Source organism: Equus quagga, chromosome 3 (assembly GCF_021613505.1).
Source record: "Equus quagga isolate Etosha38 chromosome 3, UCLA_HA_Equagga_1.0, whole genome shotgun sequence".
Classification (NCBI taxonomy): Eukaryota; Metazoa; Chordata; class Mammalia; order Perissodactyla; family Equidae; genus Equus; species Equus quagga.
The window spans coordinates 154861034-154884208 of record NC_060269.1 but is presented as its reverse complement, the minus strand read 5'-3'; the positions used below and the strand labels follow the sequence as shown (position 1 = coordinate 154884208).

The 23175-nt window shown below is 50.2% G+C and overlaps 1 protein-coding gene across 1 annotated transcript in view; it reads left to right on the top strand.

Annotated features, from left to right (window-relative positions):
- Positions 1-23175, top strand: part of MAEA (macrophage erythroblast attacher, E3 ubiquitin ligase) — a 39840-nt gene that overhangs the window by 550 nt on the left and 16115 nt on the right. The window contains exon 2 of the mRNA XM_046656534.1: positions 21000-21182. Coding sequence (XP_046512490.1) covers positions 21000-21182 — 183 coding nt within the window. The remainder of the gene's footprint in view (positions 1-20999; positions 21183-23175) is intronic.

Sequence of the window (23175 nt, the reverse complement as noted above, 5' to 3'; positions counted from 1 at the left end):
GCTCCCGGGGCGGCGGGGTCCCGGTGACTGGAGGCTGCCCGGGGGCTGGGGCGCCGGGGCCCGCGGGCCGGGCGCGTGCGGCGTGTGGCCGTCCCTGCCCCGCCCGGCCTGCGAGGGCCTCGCAGGCAGGGCGGGGAGTGCGTCCGCCCAGCGCCCCGCTTCGCCGCCGGAGCCCGACTGCGGCGCCTGGGTCCTCGGCAGAGAATGAGCCGCCCCTAGGACAGCCCGGCGGTGGGCGGGCTGGTGACCCGGGCCGGGGTGGAGGCCGGGGTCCCGGGGTGCGGGGTCGCGGGCGCCCGGCCCGGGTGTCCAGCTGTCTTTCCGGAAGCTTGGTGCAGAAGATGGTGGTGTGCTGGTTGCCAGTCACTCATTAGGGAAGCTGCGAGCACAGACCTAGCGACCTAAGGGGAACCCGGGTTGCGGGCGTCACCAAACCTGAAATACCGCCCTTGCCACTCGGTTGCCGGTTGTATGACCTTGGACGGTCATTTGGCCAAGGCGCATTCCATTAGGATGAAATTGGCGTTCCTGGTAGAAGGGCCTGACTTGCTCCTTCTCTGGTCAGTGGAGGGTTTGACGGTGATTGACTAGAATGAAACGCCTGGGAATAAATTCCTTAAAGATCAAGGTCATAACGTTCCCAGGAGAGCCGTGGCTGAGCACTCCTGATTCTGGGTCCTTTCTTGGGGCCTGGGCAGCTTTGCTCTCCTCCCGAGGACCCCAGCGTCCCAGTCCACCTCGGTGGTGACAGGTGGTGGTGGGTGCAGAGTGGCTGGGTTGCTGCGAGCTCTGAGCCAGCCTGCGGGGGTTTGAATCCTGCCCCCTTTGTGTAACGGCTCTGAGATCGTTTCCTCCTGTCAAACGTAGGTAACGATAGCACCTGTGTCACCTCAGGGTGAAATGAGGGACTCCGTATTGCTGAGAACAGTGCTGGCACCCATTAGGAGGTGCCCTTTGGAGTCAGACTGCCCTGCTGTGTGGTCTTCCCAGGACGGCAGCAGCAGGCTCTGTTGCTGTTAACCAGCGTTTGAGCAGTGTGCAGCGCCTCACTAACGAAGGGAGGGGAGGGGGGCGCTGCCTCCATGTTCAGACTCCTGTTTGCCAGACCCCTTCAAGATGTAGGTGGTTGGTGTTTTTAGACTCAACTCTGTGAAGACCCTGCAGCCCAGAGAGGCCGTGGTACCCTGCTGCCTGAAGCTCCCCCAACTAAGCTTCACCTGCTTTGGTGTTTACCCCTGCTGCCCGCAAAAAAAGAGGCACTGAGGGGATTGTTAACTGCTGGCCTTTTGTCTCACTCAGCCCACCTCAGGCCTGTCGTTTAAACTGACAGACAAGAAGGTTCAGACATCAGAACTGTGGGGTTCGTCTTTTTGTCCTGGCTGGTGACTGTGGGCAACATCAGACGGGAAAGTGTTTCTCTTTCAAGTCCTCCTCTGTCGTTTCATGACCACGAATGTGATTTGCGTTCCAGAGTTATTAAATAGCCTTTGATGAAAACAGCTATGCAGGTGCTCGTCAGGTAAAGAAGTATTAGGATGTCACTTCAAGTGAGCTTGCCAGATTTTTTTTGCCAGAAGTTTTACTTCTTTTTTAGAATGATTTTAAAGCAGAAGTTTTGCAGTTGGAGAAGCTCCTTCCACCATTTTCTCTGCAGATGGTGTAGATCCCATGTAAGAATTCCTCTATTCTGTTGACACCTGAGTCACTGCTGAGTTCACTTTTTTTCCTGGAGGTTTTCAGGAGTAATTCCTAGTGGATGATGAGGAAGTCGCACAGGGGGACAGGGCTCCTTGATTCGGAAGCGTTGTTAGTAGAGGATCAGAACGCTGAAGAGCCCACGGCGCGTGCTGTGCTTCTGCAGTTGAGGGCGAGTTCTCCTACCGGGTCATCAGCGGGTGTGTGCTGGACCGAACCCCCACTGCTTTCCTGACGGCAGGTCCTCCTCAGACGTGCTGGGGAGTCCTCGCTCGGGAGGATTGGCAGTTCCCGGTGTGCGGGTTCCTCACAGCCTTGGGTACCTGGCGAGCCCATCTGCTCTTGCTTCCTGGTGAGGTGGGAGGAGTGGAGCGGCCCTGAGGTGCTGCTGCCAGCGTGCTCCAACCCGGCCCCTCTCCTCACTGCCCGCCCAGCTCCAAATCAGGAGGGAGCCTGCACAGCCCAGCGGAAGGGGCCTGGCATTGGTCACCAGGAGTCCTGGCTCTGGACGCTGACTCCTCTCCTTGGTCTCATCTGGGCCCACCTTCGTGCTCGCTCAGCCGGGGCGTCCCCCGCTCCACCCAGCTCAGTGCCCCTCGCAGCTGTCCTCTCCTCCTCACCTGAGGCGGGCTGTGGAGCTGAGTCTACAGGCATATTCTCCTGCGTCTGTCCATTCTCTACAAGAATGTTTACACTTTTGGCCTTGAGCTTGGTGACAGTCTTGTTGAGCAGGTACTGCCCTGCAGTTGCAAAGCCTGGGTTTGTCCTTGTCCTAGAAAGTTTGGGTGCCAATTATATGCCTGAAGTTAAAACTTTCAGTGTAGTTTTCCAGACTTGGTCTTGGCTGGGTTTGGGGGATCTTGTTCTCAAGTAAGAAACACTGATAGACAGACAAGTGCGTGCTGTGTCTTGATCCCAGGTGTGCTGGTCCTCGTTGGTGGCCGTAGGCTGGATCTTAACTTCTTTTTACTTTAGCTTTTTTGACTTACAGAGTGAACCAGTCCCTCCCTCAGAGGACAACTATATTACATTGAAGACACCGGTCCTCTGGCCCGTGGGCACTTAACTCTCAGTGCCCTCCGTCTTCCCAGGCTCAGCCTGTCGGCCCCTCAGAGCACTGTCTGCTGTACCCTGCAGGAGCCTCGTGCTGCCTGTGGCCTTCCAGAATACTGCCACATCTGGAGCACAGTTGAAACACCTCCTTTTCAGGAGAGCCATGCCCACCATGTGCATCCACCCAGCCTTCTCTCTTTCTGTCTTTCACACCATTCGTTGTATATCTGACATGCAAACGAGCCCCTTTGGCTGGTGTGTCCTCTTGGTGCTGGAGTGTGGCTGACCTCTTGCCTGGGCCTTCCTGGATAGGCACAGACCGGTGTGAGACTGGGTTCCCTGCTAGCTGCAGGCTGTTTGTGTTTTTAAGTATTATTAGTATTTTAAACAAATTTCAAGTCAGAGAGGAAAGGGCTTTCTGATACCCAGTTCTCTGTGACAGATGGGCTGAGTTAGAGGCTGTGCTCACTCCAGCCCTGGGCATGTGGTAACAGCAGCTGGCAGGGAGCTGTGTGGCCCGCTGTGCACACGCGCGTGCGCACACAGACACACACACACACACACACACACACACTTTTCGGACCCCTAGCTTCAGGGTCTGTAGTGACTGTGGTAGCTGAGCGCATCCCATCTGCTCTCTTAGAATCCTCAGAGCATCCCTAGAGGGCAGGTGCTGTTGGTGCCTCCGTTTGACAGTACGCAGTAATGAGGCACAGAGAGGGCGTGGCGCCGGCCACAAAGCTGAGGTCCAGACACTGGTGCCCACGCGCTCCTTCAGTACACGCTCCCTCGGCAGCTCTTTGAGAACCTTGTGTGGGTGCTGCTGGAGGCGCTGGGATGTCGCGAAGAACAAGACAAGGAAGGTCCCTGCCTGGTGCAGCTACACTTGGTGGGAGGGAGGCCTTCAACAAGTGAACACAAACATTTCAGAGCCTTTACTGACTGTGATAAAGTCAAGACGAGTGTGGGAGGGGTGGGGACCCACAGGGGTGGATGCAGTGGCTTTAGTGCGTGACTGGGGGAACTGTATTTTGGGGAGAAGCTTCGTGGGCTGTGTTGAAGTCTTGGCAGACCCTAGCATCGTGGGCACAGTCCCGTTGGAGCAGTGTGGTTCAGGGTATTCTCACAGCCATGCAAAGAGGTTCTGATGGCAGGGCCGCTGAGTGCCTGGGCCAGCGAGTGGACTGTGGGTGCAGGTCAGGAGGAATGGGAAGCAAGCTGGGAAGACCAGTGGGCACCAGAGAAGAGAGGAGGCCAGCAGTGTGTGCACTTCAAGCTCGGTGACATGGCATCCTCCTTGGGCTTTAGGGGAGGGGTGTGTGTGCTGACGTGAACGGGGCGGGGCACATTTCCTGCAGGGGTGACTCTTGGCTGTTGTCAGCTGTACGTTGTTTTAGAATCTTTATACCTGGGGACCATTATTTTGAAAAGTTTCTGAAAAGAAGAACTATCTACTGTTTCAATGACTACAAACTAATAGCTGATAACTAAATGTAACTAAATAGTTGAATAGCTGAACCATTCAGCTGAATGCGACTGAATGGGGAACCCAGCTGTGCTGATGGTCTCGCTGGCCGTGGACCCCGCGTGCTCCCATGTGGTGCTCTCAGACGCACCCTCTCCAGCCTTCTCTCCAAGCGCACAGCCGCCTGGGGCCCCGCCTCCTTGCCCACTTTCCTGTCACGACAGCCCCAAACTCACTGCACCTGTGCCCATCCTGTGGGTCAGCTGCCCCTTGACCTTCAGCTGGTGCTCGGAGCCCTCCCCTTCTTGCCGGCAGCTCCAGCACTTGGTTCTCTCTCCTCCCTCAGTTTCCCCCTTTCCACTGGGTTCTGTCAGTGTGCACCTGGCTCTAATTGCGCCATCTCAAACCAGACCCCTCCCTGGCCTGTGTCCTTCTCCAGCTGCTGCTGCTTTGCTCTGCCCCCACCTCCTGTGTTGTTCTTCATGGTCTGTGAGTCCGGATTTTTGCTGTACTTCACCAAAATGCAGTCATAGAGGTCACCGTCAATGTGATGTTGCTAACGTGTCCAGTCCCCAGGTGATCGCTCCTTCACTTGGCCTCCAGGGCGCTGTTCTCTCCATTCTCCTCACTCTCCTTTGCTGTTTCCTCTGCGTCTTCCAGTGTGGGGATCTTTTCAGTCTTCCCGTCACCAGCTCGCTCTGGGGAGGTCTCTGCTTACATCTCCACATTCCCACCTCGAGCCAGGTCTCTTCCCCAACTCCCACCTTACTAGGTAGCCGTCTCCTGGGTCTCTTCACATGTTGGGGAGGTGCGTGGAAACCGGACGTGTGAAACTCAGCAGCACCTGCTCTTGGCCTGCCCTGCCCAGACCTGCTCCTCGGCTCCCAGCCAGCCCATCTCTGGTGACACGGCATCTTCCTGCCACCGCTCAGGGCTCAGTCAAAGCCCAGCGATGCTCTTGTCTCCCACGTTTCCCAGATCTTTCTATGAGCCCTTCCTTGTCTACATTGGCTGCTGTGGCTCCAGGCGTCGCGGCAGGGGCAGCGAGGATGGGGAACGTGCCGGCTCCCTTTGTGGGGCCTCCTGAAGTGCTGTTCTGCATTTATCTGAATTCAGAGACCAGAGCTTGGGGGTTAGCCCTTTCTGGCTTCAAAGGGACCTTAACAAGCCACCTGTTGCTGGCCTGTGGCTGCCCTGGTCCTGGATGGGGCTGGGGTTTGTGGTTCCTGCTGCGCTGTCCCTTTTCCTGTTTGGTTCTCTTTATCACTTGATCACCGTCTGGCTCCATCTGTCTGCATTGTTTCTGTCAGATGCCTGTCAGAACATCGGCTCCTTCAGGAGGGCTGTGTGTGACTGTGCTGCACCCCCAGCACCTGTAGGAGCGCCTGGCTTGCAGGAGGCACAGCAAAGAGTTGGCCGAGTGGGCGCCCCCTCTGTGTGGCTGGAGAATTCCTTAGACGTTTGCTCTCCCTTTTGTCCGTCACACTCTGCCCAGGCCCACTTGGCCCTCGGGTGTGGCAGCCTCTGACTCTCCTTCTCATCCTCTCCTCCAGCCCACATGCCCTTGCGCTTGTAGGGGCAGAAGGCTTTTCCCTTCTTCCTCCTGGGTTCTTTGGCTGGCTTAATAATTAAATTGGCATAAGACAGATTAACAGGAGAAAAATAAATTTAATTTCATATGGACAGGAGCCCGTAAAAATACAAGACTCAAAGAAGTGACCAAAGCAGGCAAGTTTTAGACGTTTTAGACAGAAAAACAATGAATTGTGAAGAATTGACAAGGCAAAGAGGTTTGGGCTTGAGGTAGTAAATTAGTGAGGAAGTAACAGGTTTTGTTTACACAGCCTTCTCGGCCGTCAGGAAGGATCTCTCTCACCTGGCAGATTTATTTCCTGCTTTTAGGGGGACAAAGGAGGGTCAGAGTCTCCTTCTTATACTGGCTGTTTCTTAAGTAATTTTAATTCAAAATAATCAATATGCCAAAATGGCATATTTTGGGTTGGCATATTCTCCTCCCCTGCACAGTACAGCTTCAGCTCCCTGCCCTCTCTTCCGTGGAGAAGTGACTGACAGTTTCAACACTGGCCTGCACTCACTGAGTCCCTGTCCTTGTGGGGAGTTATCTGCAACTCTCTATTCGTGTGCGGGACTGCCCTGTCCATGATCTGAGGATGTGTGGGACCGCCCTGTCCATGATCTGAGGATGTGCGGGACCGCCCTGTCCATGGTCTGAGGATGTGCGGGACCGCCCTGTCCATGATCTGAGGATGTGCGGACCGCCCTGTCCATGATCTGAGGATGTAAACATGCTGTTACCTTCTAGTTGACAAGTGGACGACACCTGCAGGGACCCCCATCTGCACACCAGCTGCCTCCTGGTCTCTTGAGTGGCTTCGTGTCTGGGTTTGCCCCATTGCTCCCTGGCAGTGCTCTGGCCGGGGCCTCCGTGTGACCCCATGGTGCTGCTCAAGTCCCCCATGGTGTCTCTCGGTACTGTCACCACCTCTCACGGCATGCACCACTGATCACCCCTCCTCCTGGAAACACGGTTCTGTTTGGCTCCCAGGATGCCACCCTCACATGGTTCCTCCCAAGCTCTCAGCCACTCCTCCTCCTCCTTCTGCCCTCCCCCTCCGCCCCCTACTCCCCTTGGGCACTTAGCCACAATAGCCTCCCAGCAGAGGGGATCTCAGAGCCTTTGCACTTGTGTGCTCTGCCCAGAATCCTTTCTGAGCAGATGTCCATGTGGCTCGTTTTCTCACCGTCTCTGATTTTTGCTCAGGTATCACCTTTTCAGTGAGATCACCTGATTTACACTGGGAGCCCCACCATCTCCCTCTTCTGCTCTGTTTTTCTCCTTTGCTGTTCCTGGCATCTGACATACTGTATTTTGCTTCTTTGTCTGTTTCTAACCATGGCGATTATAAGCTCTGTGGAGGGCAGAGAAGAGATAGTTCTTCAGTTGACAAATGAACCATTAAATACTATTTTGGCAGTTCTGTTCAAAACAGTAAGAATTGAAATAGAGGTAAATGTAACTATTAGAATGGATGAGACGTAACATGTTTATGTACCCAGAAAACACAAACTAACTAGAAAATGATCACAATTCATGAGAAAGATCAACGTAATAACTGGGTACATGATAAGTGCACAAAAATCAGTCACTTTTCTGTATAACAGCAATAACCCGTTAAAGCATGTAATGGGAAAATACCCATTCAGGAGAACCTAGCAACAGAAATACAATATCAGGATTAATCTGACCAGGCGATGCCGTGGACACTGAAGGAGACACAGCGTTGGTTTCTTAGTGAGGACCTGAAGGAAGACTGGGCTCAGCAGAGTATCATGTTTCTGTTGGAAAATACAAATGACAACTTTAAAGATAGCATCTGACTTCTTTGTGTGCTTGACCAGATATCTCTTACTTAAAATAAAGGAGGCACCAAGAAGGGCTGGACCTGGCTAGACACCAGAGTTGGGTATGAAACTCCTAAAGTAACAAACTTGTTGCAAAACTGCTGGCTTCTGTTTATGTAATTTGTCTGAAAAGTGAGAAAGCAGGTTTTGCTGGTGTTATGCATACAGATCGACACTGGTGCCCGCTCATGGTTGGTTTGTTGTGTTTGGTCGATGAGCCGTCACGGGGGGTGAGGGCGCTCGCTGTGCAGAGTGTGCCCTGTGCTCCCCATCACGCTCGCTCCAGCGGCTGGCGCCATGCTGCATTGTGTGTGCACAGCTGACTCAGGATTGCAGCTTCAGTTGTTTTACGTCTGCTGCCCTTTCTAAAATGGTCCAGTGGCTTGAAAAGATTTGTGTAAGTAACCAGCCGATTGCAGATGAGATGAGATGATTGTGCAAGCACCGGGAGGAGAGCGCAGAGGTGCCGACAGTGCTCTTCCCACCTCCAGCTTTGTCCGCCACTGTGTGAAGTGAAAAGTCTTATCTCATTACACCCCCTAGAAAAATGTCATTTTTCAAGAAGCCTGCTTAAAATAGGGCATTCAAACCACTCCTGTCCTTGGTGAGCCTCCCTCAGGGTGTATGCTCTGCTTGCGGAGGTCAGCTCAGGATAGCATGAAGCCACTATGATTTGTGAGCCAGTCCCATGCCATACACCACAGCATGAGACAGCTCTCCAGGAGTAGAGGGATGTATACTGCCATTTAGGGCTCAACCCAACATTTGAGAAGATGTTTTTAGCTTTTTGACAAATATTTAGAAACCTCTTCTGAGGTTTCTTAGTTGTGAAAGATAAAAAGCCTCATGCCATTGGGGAAATACTTCCTTCCTGTGCTGGTAAAAATGGCTGAAAACATGATGACAAACTAAAATGCATTTCTTTGTCAGCAAATGCTGTCAGAAAACCCACAGCAAACAGTGGAGAAGGTTTGAAGAAATGCATGACAGAGTGTGGGAGGGTTGCTGTAGAGTGGATGAAAGTACAGATGTTGCATACAAGTGTCCACTTAGGGTGTTTGCCAGATTCTGTTGCAGTTATGAAAACAGGAAGGATTACTTTTTGTGAATCACTGAAGGGGAAAGATATACTGGAGGAAATAAAATTTAACATCAGCTAACTAAATGGAGAAATCCTCTGGTCTTAAAAGCTGTAATGCAACAAATTACCAAGGAAAACTTGAGTAGATTTGATTAATACAAATTTAAATGTTTGATATAGTCAGATAAAATAAAAACAGAATTTAAAAGCAGATAACAAACTTTTTAAAATCCACCACATATGAGCCATAAAGAGCTAATTCAAATTGATGAGAAAGTCCTGAGACCTGTCTTCCTTGTGGAGTGTTGGGGAACAAGCACAGACAGAAAATGGGGAGAAGGAGAAATGTGTTGAGTTGAACCATAAAAATTGCCATTTTGTGGGTTAAAAAGTGATGGCTGAATGGGCCTGTAACATGTAGAGATTCAAAACACTTCCCGTAAAGAAGAGCCCAGGACCAGATGACCTCACTGGTGAATTCTATTAAATGTTTACAGAAGAATTAACACTCATCCTTCACAAACTCTTCCCAAAAAAGGAGAGGAAGGCAGATTTCCCAGTTCATTCTGTGAGATTAGTGTTACCCTGATAGCAAAACCAGACAAAGATATCACAAGAAACTACAGATCAGTATTCCTTATGAATGAATATAGGTGCTAAAATCCTCAACAGGATGCTAGAAAACTGAATCTGACAACATATAAAAAGGAGTATGTACCGTGACTAAGTGCGGTTTACCCCAGGAATGCAAGGTTGGTTCAACAAGTGAAACTCAGCATACTACACCATGTTGATGGTATAAAGCACAAAACCCACCTGATCATCTCAGTAGACACAGAAAGAAGCACTTGACAAAATCCAGCACCCTTTCGTGATAAAAATACTCAGCAAACTAGGAAGAGAAGAGAACCTCCTCAACCTAATAAAGGGCATCTATGGAAAAAACACAGCTGACCTCATGCTTCCTGGAGAAAGACTGAAACTTTCCCAGGATCAGACAAGGATGCCCACTGTCACCACTGCCATTCAGCATTGTCCTGGAGGCTCTAATCAGGGAAGTTGGGCATGAAAAGGAAGTAACAGGCGTTCAGATTGGAAAGGAAGAAGTAAAACTATTTGCAGATGAAATAATCTTGTATATGGAAAATCCTAAGGAATCCACACACATACACCACCCCCCCCCCCAAACCTGTTAGAACTAGTAAACTAGTTTAGCAAGGTTGCAGGTTACAAGATCAGATATAAAAATAAATTGTATTTCTATATCTTAGAAATGAACAGTCAAAAAGGAAATTAAGAAAAAAATTTTATTTATAGTCGCACCAAAAATAATAAAATACTTAGGAATAGGACTTACTGTAAAGATAACAGCACTCCTCAAATTGATCTACAGATTCAACACAATCCATATCAAAATCCTAGCTGACTCTTTTATAGAAATTGTCAAGCCATTTCTAAAATTCATATAGAAATGCAAGGGACCCAAAACAATTATCTGAGTTGGCCCAGGCCTCTATAACAAAATACCATAGACTTGAATGGCTTAAAAAAAGACACATATATTTCTCACAGTTCTGGAGACAAGAAGGCTGAGATCAGGGTGCCAGCAGATTTGATTCCTGGTGAGGGCCTCTCCTTCTTACTGTATTCTCACATGAAAGAAAGGGTGTACTGGTCTTTTCCTCTTCTTATAAGGACGCTAATCCCATTTTGGAGGCCCCATGCTCATGACCTCATCGAAAACTAATTATACCCCAAAGGCTCCACCTCCAAAGACCATCACGTTGGGGATTAGGGCTTCAGCATAAGAATATTGGGGAACCCAATCATTCAGCCCATAACAATCCTGAAAAAGAACAAGTTGTAGGGCTCACATTTCCTGGTTTCAAAACGTGTTATAAACTACAGTACTTGATTACTGGCTATAGCAATCAAGACCATGGAACTGGTGGAAGGATAGAAAAATAGGTCACTGGGATAGAATTGGGAGTCCAGACATAAACCCATACAAAATTTTCAACAGGGATCTCAAAACAATTCAATAGGGAAGGAAAAGTCTTTTTAATAAATCATTCTGAGACAACTGAATGTCCACATGCAAAAGAATGAAGTTGGACCCCTACCTCACACCATATGCAAAAGTTAACACAAAATGGTTCAAAGACCTAAATGTAAGAGCTAAAAATAGTTTAGCTAAAAACAAAGGTGTACATCTTCATGATTAGGTAGTGGTTTCATAGATGTCAAGCACGAGAAACCAAAATAAAATCAATAAATTGGATTTCATTAAAGTGAAAAGCTTGTGCTTCAAAAGACACTATCAAGAAAGTGAAAAGACTACTCAGAATGGGGAGAAAATATTTGCAAATCATATCTGATAAGGATCTAGTGTCCGGAATATATAAAGAAGTCTTACAGTTCAACAATAAAAAGATAAATAACCCAATTAAAATGAGTGAATGATTCAAATAGACTTTTCCAAAGAAGACATACAAATGGCATATGTGTATGAGCATATAAGTCTATGAGAAGATGCTCAACATCCTTAGTTGTTAGTAAAATTTGAATCAAAACCACAATGAGATACGACTTTATACCCACTGGAATGACTGTAGTCAGAAAGATGGACTTGAACAAGTGCTGGATGAGGATAAGGGGAAACAAATCCTCGCATACAGCTGAGGGGCGTGAGATGTGAAGCCCTGTGGAGAACAGTCTGGCAGCACTTCGAAAGTTAAATGTAGAGTTACCACATGGCCCACCAATTCCACTCCTAGATACAGCCCCAAGAGAAATGAAGACACGTCCACACGAAAACCAGTACAGGAATGTTCATAGCCTTATTCGTAATAGCTAGGAAGTGGGAGCAGTCAAAACGTCCATCAACTTATGAATGTATAGACAAATGTGGTATATTGATATAAAGGAGTGCTGTTCAGCCATGAAAAGGAATGGAGTACATGCTGCATCATGGATGAACCTTGAAAACATTATGCTGAGTAAAATATGCCAGACACAAAAGGCCACATGATGTACAATTCCATTCATGTGAAATGTCCAGAATGGACAGATCCCTACAGAAAGAAAGTAGCTTAGTGGTTGGTTGCCTTGCTATGGGGAGGACTTCAATAAGTAAGGGGTTTCCTTTTGGGTTGATGAAAATGTTCTTGAAGTAGATAGTGGTGATGATTGCATGACCTTGTGTTTATACTAGAAACCACTAAGTTGTACTCTTATTATTATAATTTTTAAAGATTTTATTTTTCCTTTTTCTCCCCAAAGCCCCCCGGTACATAGTTGTATATTTCTAGCTGTGGCATGTGGGACACTGCCTCAGCATGGCTTGATGAGTGGTGCCGTGTCCATGCTCAGGATCTGAACTGGTGAAACCCTGGGCCGCCGAAGTGGAGCACGCGAGCTTAAACACTCGGCCACGGGGCTGGCCCCTAAACTGTACTCTTTAAAAGGGGAAATTTTATGGTATCTGAATTATACTTCAATTTAAAAATTAGTAAAATAAAAAACAATGACATATCAGCATTTGTGTATGATTCAACTTAATAAACACTGAAAGAGCACTCATGCACAGTGCTAGGCGGGTCCACGCATGTGCAGTTAGTTTTTAGGATCCATCCGTAGAAGTGGAATAGCAGGATCGGAAGGCCCTGTGCAGTTTGATAGCTACTGTCAAATCCCCTCCCTGCTGCCACCCCCCGCCCCGGCAGTGTGTGAGGTCCAAGTTTCCCCAGACCTCACGATATGATTTCTGTAGCCGCACCATCCATTACAGCAGCCCTGAGCCCTGTGTGGCTGTTGAGCACCTACATTGTTGCTGGTCCATATTGATACGTGCTCAAAGTGTAAAATGCACCTTGGTGTTCATACCAAGAAAAACAGAATGTAAAATATCTAATAATTAGTCGGCCCTCTATATCTGCGCATTTCGCATCCATGAATTCAACCAACTGGGGATCCATCCAAGGTTGGTTGGATCTGTGGACGTGAAACCATGGCCGAGGAGGGCCAGCTGTATTCGTTGCACTGCACCATTTCACGTAAGGGACTTCAGTACTGGCAGAGGTTTCTGGAACCAGTCCCACATGGATACTGAGGGACGACTGTGTTTGTGTTGATTGTGTGTTCAAGTGAAAATGTTTGGGATGTGTTGGGTTAAATAAAATATACTAAAATAAATTCCATCTGTCTTTGGGTATTAGACAATTTAAGGTTGTAGGCACGTGTGGCTCGTGATAGTTCTGTTGGACAGCACTGCTCTGTGGCTTTATCCTTTCATTTATTTTTTTGTCTGTCTACTCATTCTGTTTCTGAGAGGTGTTTAAAAAAAAAAACCCTTGTTCTAATGTTTGTCTTTCCATAGCCCTGCAGATTTACAGTGATGACTAATATTGTGGACTTATCCTCACCATCTTATTTTGTTCTCTATTTCCTATGCTTTTGTCTTTTTTTTTTTGTTTCCTTTCTGGTGGATTGATAAGGTTTTATTTGTTCCATTTAGTTTCCTCTTGTGGTTTGATAAGTTCACAGGCACACCTCAGTTGTGACAAATCAAAAATGTCTCCAGATGTGGCTAAGTGTCCCCTGGAGAATAGTCACTGCAGTGGAGAGCCACTGCTCTGACTGGGCTGCCCGTGTGAGAACGCTGCATGGAGACCCTCACAGGTGCTCTGTGTCTCACTTCTGTCACTCTGCCTGTCTTGAGGTTCACTGTGCTGTGGTCCCACATCAGTGGTCCATCCGTCTGGATGGCTGAGTCAGGTCTCACTGGATGGGTACACCACAGTTTGTTTACCATCTCCATGGATGAACGCCTGAGTTGGCTCCAGTCTTGGGCTATTATGAATAGAACTGCTGTGAGCATTTTTGTACAAGTCTCTTTGTGGATATTATGTGTTTGTTTCTCTTGGGATTGAAATTTCTGAGTGGTATGGTAGATGTATCTTTACCTTTGTAAGAAACGGCCAAACTCTTTTCCAGAGGATCACTCTTCCCACTGCCGGTGACAGAGGCCAGGTGAGCTCAGCCTGGCCAACGCGTGGTGGGAGCCTGTTCACCTTGAACTGTTCTTGGCGTGCAGTAGCATCCTGTATCAGTCAGGGTTCTCTAGAGAAACAGAACCAGGAGGGGAGAAATAGAGAGGGAGAGAGGAGGGGGAGGGAGGGAGAGAGTTTGAGATAGATCCTGAAGAATTTATGGGTTTATGGAGGCTGAGAAATCCCAAGATCTGCCATCAGCAAGCTGGACACCCAGGAGAGGCGATGGTGTGGCTCCCGTTTGAAAGCCGGCCTGCAGTTGCGCAGGAGTTTCCTCTCACTCAGCCTTTCGTTCTGTTGGGTCTTCGTGGATTGGATGTAGCCCGCACACTGGGAACAGTCTGCTGACGCACTCTGCCCTTCAAATGCTGATCTCCTCGAGACACATCCAGAATCAGGTTTTGCCAAGTGTCTGGACACCATGTAGCCCAGTCTGGTTGACACATTAAATTGACCCTCACACATCCCATTGTGGCTTTAATTTGCATTTCTCTGATTAAGCCTTGTGTATATCTCCTTTTGTGACTTTCTGTTAAAAGCTTTTGCCTGTTTTTAAAATGGGGCTGTTTGTCTTCTTGGTCTTGAGTTGTAAGTGTTCTAAGTATGGCCTGGATACGAATCCTTTGTCAGGTTTGTGCACTGTGAATGTTTTCTCCCAGTCCGCGGCTTAACCTGAAATTGTCTTTATTCCTAAATTGTCATTCAAAGAGCAGATATTTTAGTTGTGATAAGGTTTAATTTATCAATTTTTCTTTTATAGTTAGTGCATTCTGTATCCTTATAAGAAATCTTTGCCTGCATCAAGGTTGTGAAGATTTTCTCTCTGTTTCTATCTGGAAATTTTACAGTTTTAGCTTTTATGTTTAGATCTATAATCCATTTCCAGGGGATTTTTGCAGATTGCGTGAGGTCCATCCTTTTCCCCTGTAGGTGCCCAGTCCTGGCACCATTGTTGCAGAGACAGTCCTTTCCGCCCTGACCTCCCTGTTGGGAATAGTGGACCGTGCCTGTGGTTCTGCTTCTGGGTTCTCCACCCTCCATCCGTCTCTGTGCATTCCGAGGCGAGTGCCGCTCTGTCTTGACTGCTGTTGCTTTATAGTAAGTCTTGAGATCGGACACCATTGTCCATATATTATCAAAGTCATTAGGAATATTTTTTTTATTGTGGTAAAAAACACATAACATAAAATTGACTGTCTTAGTCATTTTAAGTGTACAGGACTGTTAACTACATGAACATTATTGTGCAACAGGTCTCTAGAACTTTTTCATCTTGCATGGCTGAAACACTATACGCATGTTCCTTAGCTAGTTCAGGCTGCTAGAACAAATTACTATTACTGCTTGCAAACAACAGAAATATGTTTCTCAAAGTTCTAGAGGGGGGAAGTCTAAGATCAGGGTGCCCACCTGGTCGGGCTTTGGCGAGGCCCTCTTCCAGGTTACAGACTGCTGACTTCTCTCTCTGTTCTCACATGATGGAAGGAGAATGAGAGCTCTCTGGGTCCCTTTTAAGGGCATTATGCCTGTTTATGAGGGCTCAACCGTCCTGACTTAATTACCTCCCAAAGGCCCCATCTCCAAGTACTATCACATTGGAGGTTAGTATTTCACCATATGAATTACAGGGAGACACATTCAGTCCGTTGTGCCGTTGAATAAGAGCTCCCCATCCTCCCCTCCCCCAGCCCCTGGCAACCACCATTCTTTCTGTTTCTGAGAGTTTGACTACTTTACATGCCTCGTATAAGTGGAATCGCGCAGTAATTGTCTTCTTGTCTCTGACTTATTTCATTAGCCTCCTGTCTTCAAGGTTCATCCATGTTGTAGCAGGTGTCAGAATTTCCTTCCTTTTTAAGGCTGAATAATATTCCATTGTATGGATGGACCACATTTTCTTTATCCATTCATCCATCACTGGACATTTAGGTTGCTTCCACGTTTTAGCTGTTGTGAATAGCGCTGCAGTGAACATGGGTGTGAAAATGTCTCTGAGATCTTGTTTTCAATTCTTTTGAGTGTATACCCAGAACTGGGATTGGTGGATCACATTAATTTTTTGAGGAACCTACATACCGTTTTCCACAGCAGCTGCACCATTTTCCATTCCCACCAGCAGTGCACAGGGTTCGAGTTTCCGCATGTCCTCGCCAGCACTTGTTTCTGTTTTGGATAGTAGCCGTCCTCCTGGGTGTGAAGAGTGTCTCATGGTGGATTTGATTTGCATTTCCCTGATGGTGAGTGATGCTGAGCATCTTCGCATATACATGTTGACGTATGAAATGTGGAAATGTCTGTTCTATGCCCTGCCCAGTTTTTGATCAGATGACTTGCTGCTGTTGTTGAGTTATCAGAGTTCTTTATACTTTCTGGACATTCACCCTCATCACTTGTGCGGTTTGCGAGTCCCTCCTGCGGCTCCTGGGGCCTCTCCACTCTTTGGGCGGTTCCTTTGCTGTGCAGAAGCTTGTGGGTTTGCTGTAGCCCCATTTGTCTACGTTTGCCTTTGTGCCTGTGCTTTTAGGGGTATATTTTTAATATTTGTCTCTTTTTTTGGAATTCTTCCGAAGTCTGTTAAGTTTATAGTCATGTTATCTCCATTTATTAGGCTATGCCTTTTTTTTCTTTTAGGCTAACTACATATTTTTTTGGCCTGACCTTATCTTTTATTGCTTGCTTTCTTCACTGCCGTTTCTTGCATCTCATGCTATCTTCCCTCTTGGTGCTGTTATTTGTGTTTCACTGAGGACTCTTGCTGAGTAATTTCCTCCCAGAGAGGGTTTGTGGGGCTGACCTTGGAGTCCCGGCAGAGCTGAAAGTGTCATTTTGCCCTCGTTCTTGAGGGCAGTTTGGCTTGGTTTAGAATCTTCAGCATTTCTGAAATTCCATTTCTTCATTTGGCAAAAACCCTTTAAGAAGGAGCTGGGAAGGAGCTGTTGGTGACTGAGCAGCAGGGGACAGTGGAGAGAGGCAGGAGAGGCAAGGACCCGGGTTGGGTACCCCGTGGGCAGAAGGCTGAGGAGCTTCCCAGGCAGCCACCCAGTGTCCTCGGGACAGAAACTGGCATGGGACACTGCCACTTGGCCCAGCAGCCACACACCAGAGCACACGGGATGGAAATGCTAGGAACTCCTGCAGTGGGGAGGGGTACTGCTCGCTCCTGTGACCCTGAACCACATCCCAAGCTCCAGGTGCAGGCCAGACTGGTGGGGAGCATGGGACAGACTGGTGGGGGGTCCGGGACAGACTGATGGGGAGGACAGGACAGACTGGTGGGGGGCCTGGGACAGACTGGTGGGGTGTCCGGGACAGACTGGCCAGGGCACGGGACAGACTGGCCAGGGCACGGGACAGACTGGTGGGGAGGACAGGACAGACCGGTGGGGAGGACAGGACAGACCAGTAGGGGGGACGGGACAGGCCGGTGGGGAGGACGGGACAGGCTGGTGGGGAGGACGGGACAGACCAGTGGGGAGGATGGGACAGGCTGGTGGGGGGGGCGGGACAGGCTGGGGGGGGGCCCGGGACAGACTCGTAGGGGCATGGGACAGATGGAGGTGCGAGCAGCAGAAGGTGGAGGCCTGGAAGCACAGCCCTGAGGAGCCTGTGTGTGGACATGGGCCCTGAGGGTCCTTGCGTGGGAGGAGTGGCAGCAGGAAGCGCTGGTCAGGGCTGTTTGGAGGCCAGAGTCGGGTGGAGGCGCCGGGCTGGCGTCAGGTGACAGTGAGTGTGTGCAGCTGTTGGAGCATTGATGGTGCTGCGACACCCCAGGGCCGTGTGTTGCAGGCCATGTGGTAGAAGAGCACAGGGGACCTGCAAGCCTGTCAGCAACTCTGTGCTCTGGCTTTGTTAACTGCTCCCCAGAAGTGCACCAGATCAGAGTTGATTCCTTTTATCAAAACGTAAAGTAATTAAATTGGACTGTCACCTTCCAGTGTGAATTGTTGGGACTGGATACTGATGATGGAGTGAGGATGAGCATTGTAGCATCACCTGCTTCCTTAAAGTTAGAAGTGGCTGTCCCCAGCCTGTGGAGGCTGCTTTGGAATGTCCCCTTGCGTTCCTGCTGGCTCTGTGGGGCGAGCTCTCTGTTCAGGTGACAGAGCAGAAGGCAGGGTGGCTGAGACATGTCCCCCCACATGTCCCCGTGCTGTGGTCTGGTAAGACTGGGTCAGTTAACCACGAGGAGCAGGCTCTCCCATTGCTGGGCGGCCGTGGTGCTGAGGAGCAGGGAGGACGGCGGGTGCGAGGGTGTGGAAAGGGGCTCTCGCAAGCTACTCCTCGGTGTGGAGCAGGAGCATCGTGATCACCTGGTGCTGCAGCTGACAGCGTGTGCCTTTGTGTCTTTTACTGTGTTAGGGTTGTTTTGATTATATTTATTGAAATTTAGTTTTAATGCCTGAATGTGATAGTAAAACTTTAGATCTTTTGTTTATTGTGCATCGTGGGATTTGTTTCAGCTCATTATTTCGTAATTCTGCTTGGTTGTGCTTCATGAAAGTGTCAGTCCTGGTCACATTGGAGGCACATGACTATCCTTGCACACAGTTTGCAGGGCCCCGGGGGCAGGTGGTGGCTCCTGAGGCCTTGGGTCCACCGTGGTGGGAGAGGAGGATGGTGGTGGAGCTGGGCCTTCCCAGGCCTTCCGCACTCCTGCGTGATCTTCAGTCCTGGCCCCTGGGGTCTCCATGGGGCACTGGGGGTGCCCCCGTGCTGGGAGGCCTTCCTGTCGGTCAGGGCAGAGCTGGTGAACCAGTTCTTGGTCCTGGAACCGGAGCTCAGAGCTCTTACTCTTTCAAAGCAGTAAAATTAATGTCTACACTTGGATTTAAAAAACAGCCCCCGATTCTGAAAGGGAGTATGCAGTTGTCATTAAGCATGCCACCAACCCCGATTCTAGCCTCTTCCTCTAGAAGCTGCCCGCGTCTCGTCCAGGAGGGGTCTAGCGGGCGCACGTGCTCAGGTCTGTTTGCCACATGTATTGTTTTATTTGGAGGTGCGTTTGGCAAACTAAGGCTTCCCTGTGGAGGACAGGGATCTGTCCCTGCAGCCAGCCATCTACTCGCGGCTTCCTTTGCCCACGCACCACGGAGCTGACCGTGAGGGAAGGCCCTTGGGGGCATGAAGTCAGGATGGACCTGGTGGGGCATGGGCCGCAGTGCAGCTGAGGACACCTGCAGACGCCTTTCCCTGGTGGCAGTTTGGAAACATGGGTGTTGTGCATGCTCTGTCTCTCCCTGTTGAGGATAGCCCTGTCACTTCATTGTGGGTACACTGGACCCTGGTGTGGTGGTAGGAAAGACTAAGTCATACGTAACTCCAGAAATTCCATCTCGTGGCGGGACACACTCAGATGGAGTCGACTGTGGGAGCCCTATGCCAGGGAAGGCGCCAGGGGCCATGGCAGAGCAGAGCTGGGGGCCTCCAGAGCGTTCTACTGGGGCTCTGGTGCTGTTGGCACTTCCTTCCTTTGGTCATTGACTCGATGTCTGTTTAGAACCTCCGCTGGGCCAGGCCCTGCACTGAGTGCAGTCTGGGAGAGGGCTGTCTGCAGTGTGACTTCCTCACCCAGTGGAGACAGGAAGAAAGACTCCCTCCCCCATTTTTTTACAAGAAATACCAAATCCTCAGGAGGAAGCATCCGTGAGGGTGGGCTGAGTGGGGTGATGGAGGGTCCTGCAGAGCACGCTGGCCAGCTGCACGGCTCTGGGCAGGCTGGCTCGTGGGGCACGGGAACTGATAATGGGTGCTCATCACTTGCAGCCGCTGCCGTCACCTCGTGCCGGGAGAGCCCGCGCTGCTCCCTGTCGCCACAGTGGTTCTGGGCTGGTGCTGAAGGCAGTTCCTGGCGCTGCCCTTCATCAGGCCATCTCCTGCTGTGTCCAATTTCCTAGCTGTATTGTGGTTTGAGAGCTCCCTGCCCCTTAAACAGTGCGAGATTCCCTGTTCATCAGCCTCAGTCCTGGCGTGGTGGCTGCCAGGAGCTGAGGCCTCCCTGTGTGGCAGACAGGGCTTGTCTACTGGCGTTCGGCCCCTTGGGCCGATAAGACCCGAGGTGTGGGTGGGAGTGGCAGCTGGAGCAAGGACAGTGCCGGCCTTGCCAGGTCTTGGGGGAGAGTCCTGCTGTGGTGGCCCCTCCTTGGCCGGGGCCAGGCCCTTCCTGTCCCTGCTGTCACCCCGGTGTCTCTGCCCCCAGGAAGCCCAGGCTCCGAGCCAGGCCTGGGTCTCCTCCCTGCCGATCACTGTGCCTGGCACGCAGTTGGTGCCCTGCGAGTGTTGGTGGAGCCGGCAGTGCCCCCTGGGAGTGGGTCCTTCCTGTCACCACCAGGCATGGCTGAGGACGCAAGTGTGCCCTTGGGCCTGGTCTATGACAGCCTCGCAGGTTCCTGCAGGGAGCTGCTGCCCCAGTGCAGTGTGCTGAGTGAGCGGCCTCCATGGTGGGGGGGGATCCTCGTCTTCAGCGGGTTTCCGTAGCATCCCCAAGGGGGCAGTGCTGGGTCCACAGCTGGGTCGTGTCGCCATGAACACTGGAGCACAGAAGGGCCAAGGAGGGTGTCAGCAGCAGTTCTGTCCAGAAGGCGGAAGAGTGACCAGGACTTGCCACAGTTCTTCGTGGGTTTCTTACTTTCACGCATGTGGAGGGAACAGGTTGCCTATCTGCCTGGGGGAACGCAAGTGTTCCCTCACTGAGCTTAGTTAGACGAACTTGTAATCTCTCTCACGTGAGTTGCTGCCCTCACTCTCTGCAGCCCTGGTCCAGCTGAGTGCCGCTCTCTGCGTCCTCGCCCTGGTGCCCACCCGTCTTCTCACGTCCCGCCCCTGCAGCACCCCGCTCCTCACAGCTTCACCGTGGGTTTTCCCATCTGGTCACTTAAAGCCCTGGTACTGCTCTCCTTTGTGGTCCTTTCCTTAACTGTTTGTTGTTCTGGATGAACTTGGGGATTATTTTGTCAACATACACTTGAAGGTTTTTTGGAAGGCACAGAGGCTGCACTGTATCTGTAGATTTGGGGACAGCGTGCGTCTTTGCCTTAGTCCCCTTGTCCGGGAACCTGAATGACCCTCCATTCACACAGACCTTTTGTGGGTCTGAGTCAAATTTTAGAGTTGACACATTTTTAGAGAACTAGAAGCCCCAGACTTTTGCCTCAAAAAGTGCGATGAAGGAGCGGCAGTCCCACACGGTGCAGGCACTTGATGGGGTGGATCTCAGCAGCCCCTTTCTCTCCAGGTGCCCTATGAAACACTGAATAAACGCTTCCGAGCTGCTCAGAAGAACATTGACCGTGAGACGAGCCACGTGACCATGGTGGTGGCCGAGCTGGAGAAGACCCTGAGCAGCTGCCCTGCCGTGGACTCGGTGGTCAGCCTGCTGGATGGCGTGGTGGAGAAGCTCAGTGTCCTCAAAAGGAAGGTCAGTGCTGCTTCTGGGTCTGCTGCCGGCCCAGCCTCCCCACGTGCCCAGTTTGTGCTGGAAAGGGGCCGTCTTCTGTGGGAGCTGGGCCACGCCTGGGGCCAGGAAGTCCTGAGGTAGAGAGGCGGGCTGCCATGGCAGAAGTGTGGGAGAGGCGTCCCCCTTCTGTGCTGTCTGTGCACCTGAGCCTCTGTCGGGCCAGCAGGCCGGCTTCCAGTCCCACGTTCCTCTTCCTGCAGGGCTGCTTGTTCTGGCTCCAAAGCGTCCCAAGCCCAGGCCAGGGAGGCCAGGAGGCGTAGGAGATTGATTTATCATTTTGAGAATTTCACCTCAAAACAGCACATAGGGTTTCTTTGTCTGGGAAAGGTAGGGCATTTGGACTAAGATGCCACTGAGAACAACCCAAAAAGTGTGATAAGATATTTTAAAACATCTGGTTGAATGTATCAAAGAGCTCATGAGACAGAAGGGAGTCACCAGAATTGGAGGGCAGGGATCAGAGAGGAGAGGAGGTGAGAGCCTCAGCTGCCCCACACACGGGAGCCCTGCGAGGGCCATGCTGCCACTGACCCCAGGGCAGTGGAGAGGGGCCTGATGGCGGGACCTATAGCACTACCCCTTGGGGAGGGGGCCCCAGGAGCAGACTCCCCAGACAGAGCACTGGAGTGGGGTTCAGCACTCCTGGGTGAGCCAGTGCCCTCACCTTCAGCCTGGTGTAAGTGCTCCGGCAGGTGGTGCCTCCAGGTGCCTGACAGAGTAGGCACAGTTCTCTGGTGTGGAGGAAACCCCAGTCTGAGCGTCACATTATTCAAGTGCAGTCCCCAGCAGGGGCAGAGACAGCCAGGTGCACAAGGCACAACAGACACAACAGAAAGATCTGCGCAGACTTCAGGTATAGAAAAGGTCAGATACTGTGCTTTCCTGAGTTTAAAGGATACACAACAGCTGAAAAATATCTGTAGGAAACAGGAAGTATAAAAAGTGATTCAGAGTTTAAAAAGAACCAAATAAAACTTGAAGAAATGAAAAATATGATAACTGAAGTGAAAAACTCAAATGTTGCTTATAACAAACATTTTAACACTTAATCAGACAAAGGTAGAGAGAGAATTAGTGAACTGGGAGGTAGTTCTGAAGAAATTATCTAGAATGCAGCACAGAGAGGTAAAAAGATGAAAGCATGGAAGAGAGCAGGAGACATCAGCCAGAGTCCGGAAGGAGAGGTGGGCAGGAGTAGGCATGGTGTGAGGAGAATGACCGAGAAGTTTTCAGAGCTGATGGAAATCACCAGTTCAGAGCCCTAAGGGGTAAACAAAAATAAGCCTTTGTAGGGTTTTCACATAGTGAAACTGAAGGGATCACAGCCAGAAAAACTTGAAAAGCAGCTAGAGGAAGGACACCACTTCTAAAGAAGCGGTAACTGCCTGACAGCTGACTTCTTGACAGCAGGACAGAAAATAGTGGAAAGTGCTGAAAGAAGACAGTTCTGGGCCTGCGCTGTCCAGTGCGTAGCCACTAGCCCTGTGTGACCAGTGACATTTAAATGAAGTAAAATTAAGAATTCAGTTCCTCAGTTGCTGTGGCCACTTCAAGTGATGAAGCGTGGCTGCTGTTTTGGACAGGGCAGGAATGGAACATTTCTGTCCAGCTGCATTAATTTAGAACAACATTGATTTTAAGGAAAAAAGTACTATGAGAGGTAGAAAGTCACTTTATAATGATAAATGGTTTAATTAGTCAAGAAGCTGTAACAAATTTAAAATTATACGTATCTGGCAACATAGCTGCAGAATGTATAGCTGAATATGTATTACATCCTGGAAAGAAGATTGAAACTCCAGAGTGGTAGGTTCCAACACACCTCAGTGTACGAGATGAGCACGTGCGTGCCTCGTGGGCGTGGGGGGGGGCCTTCCTCCTCTGACCCCCTCGTGCCATCCAGGGACGCCCCAGCTTTCCTCTGACCCCCTCGTGCCGTCCAGGGATGCCCCAG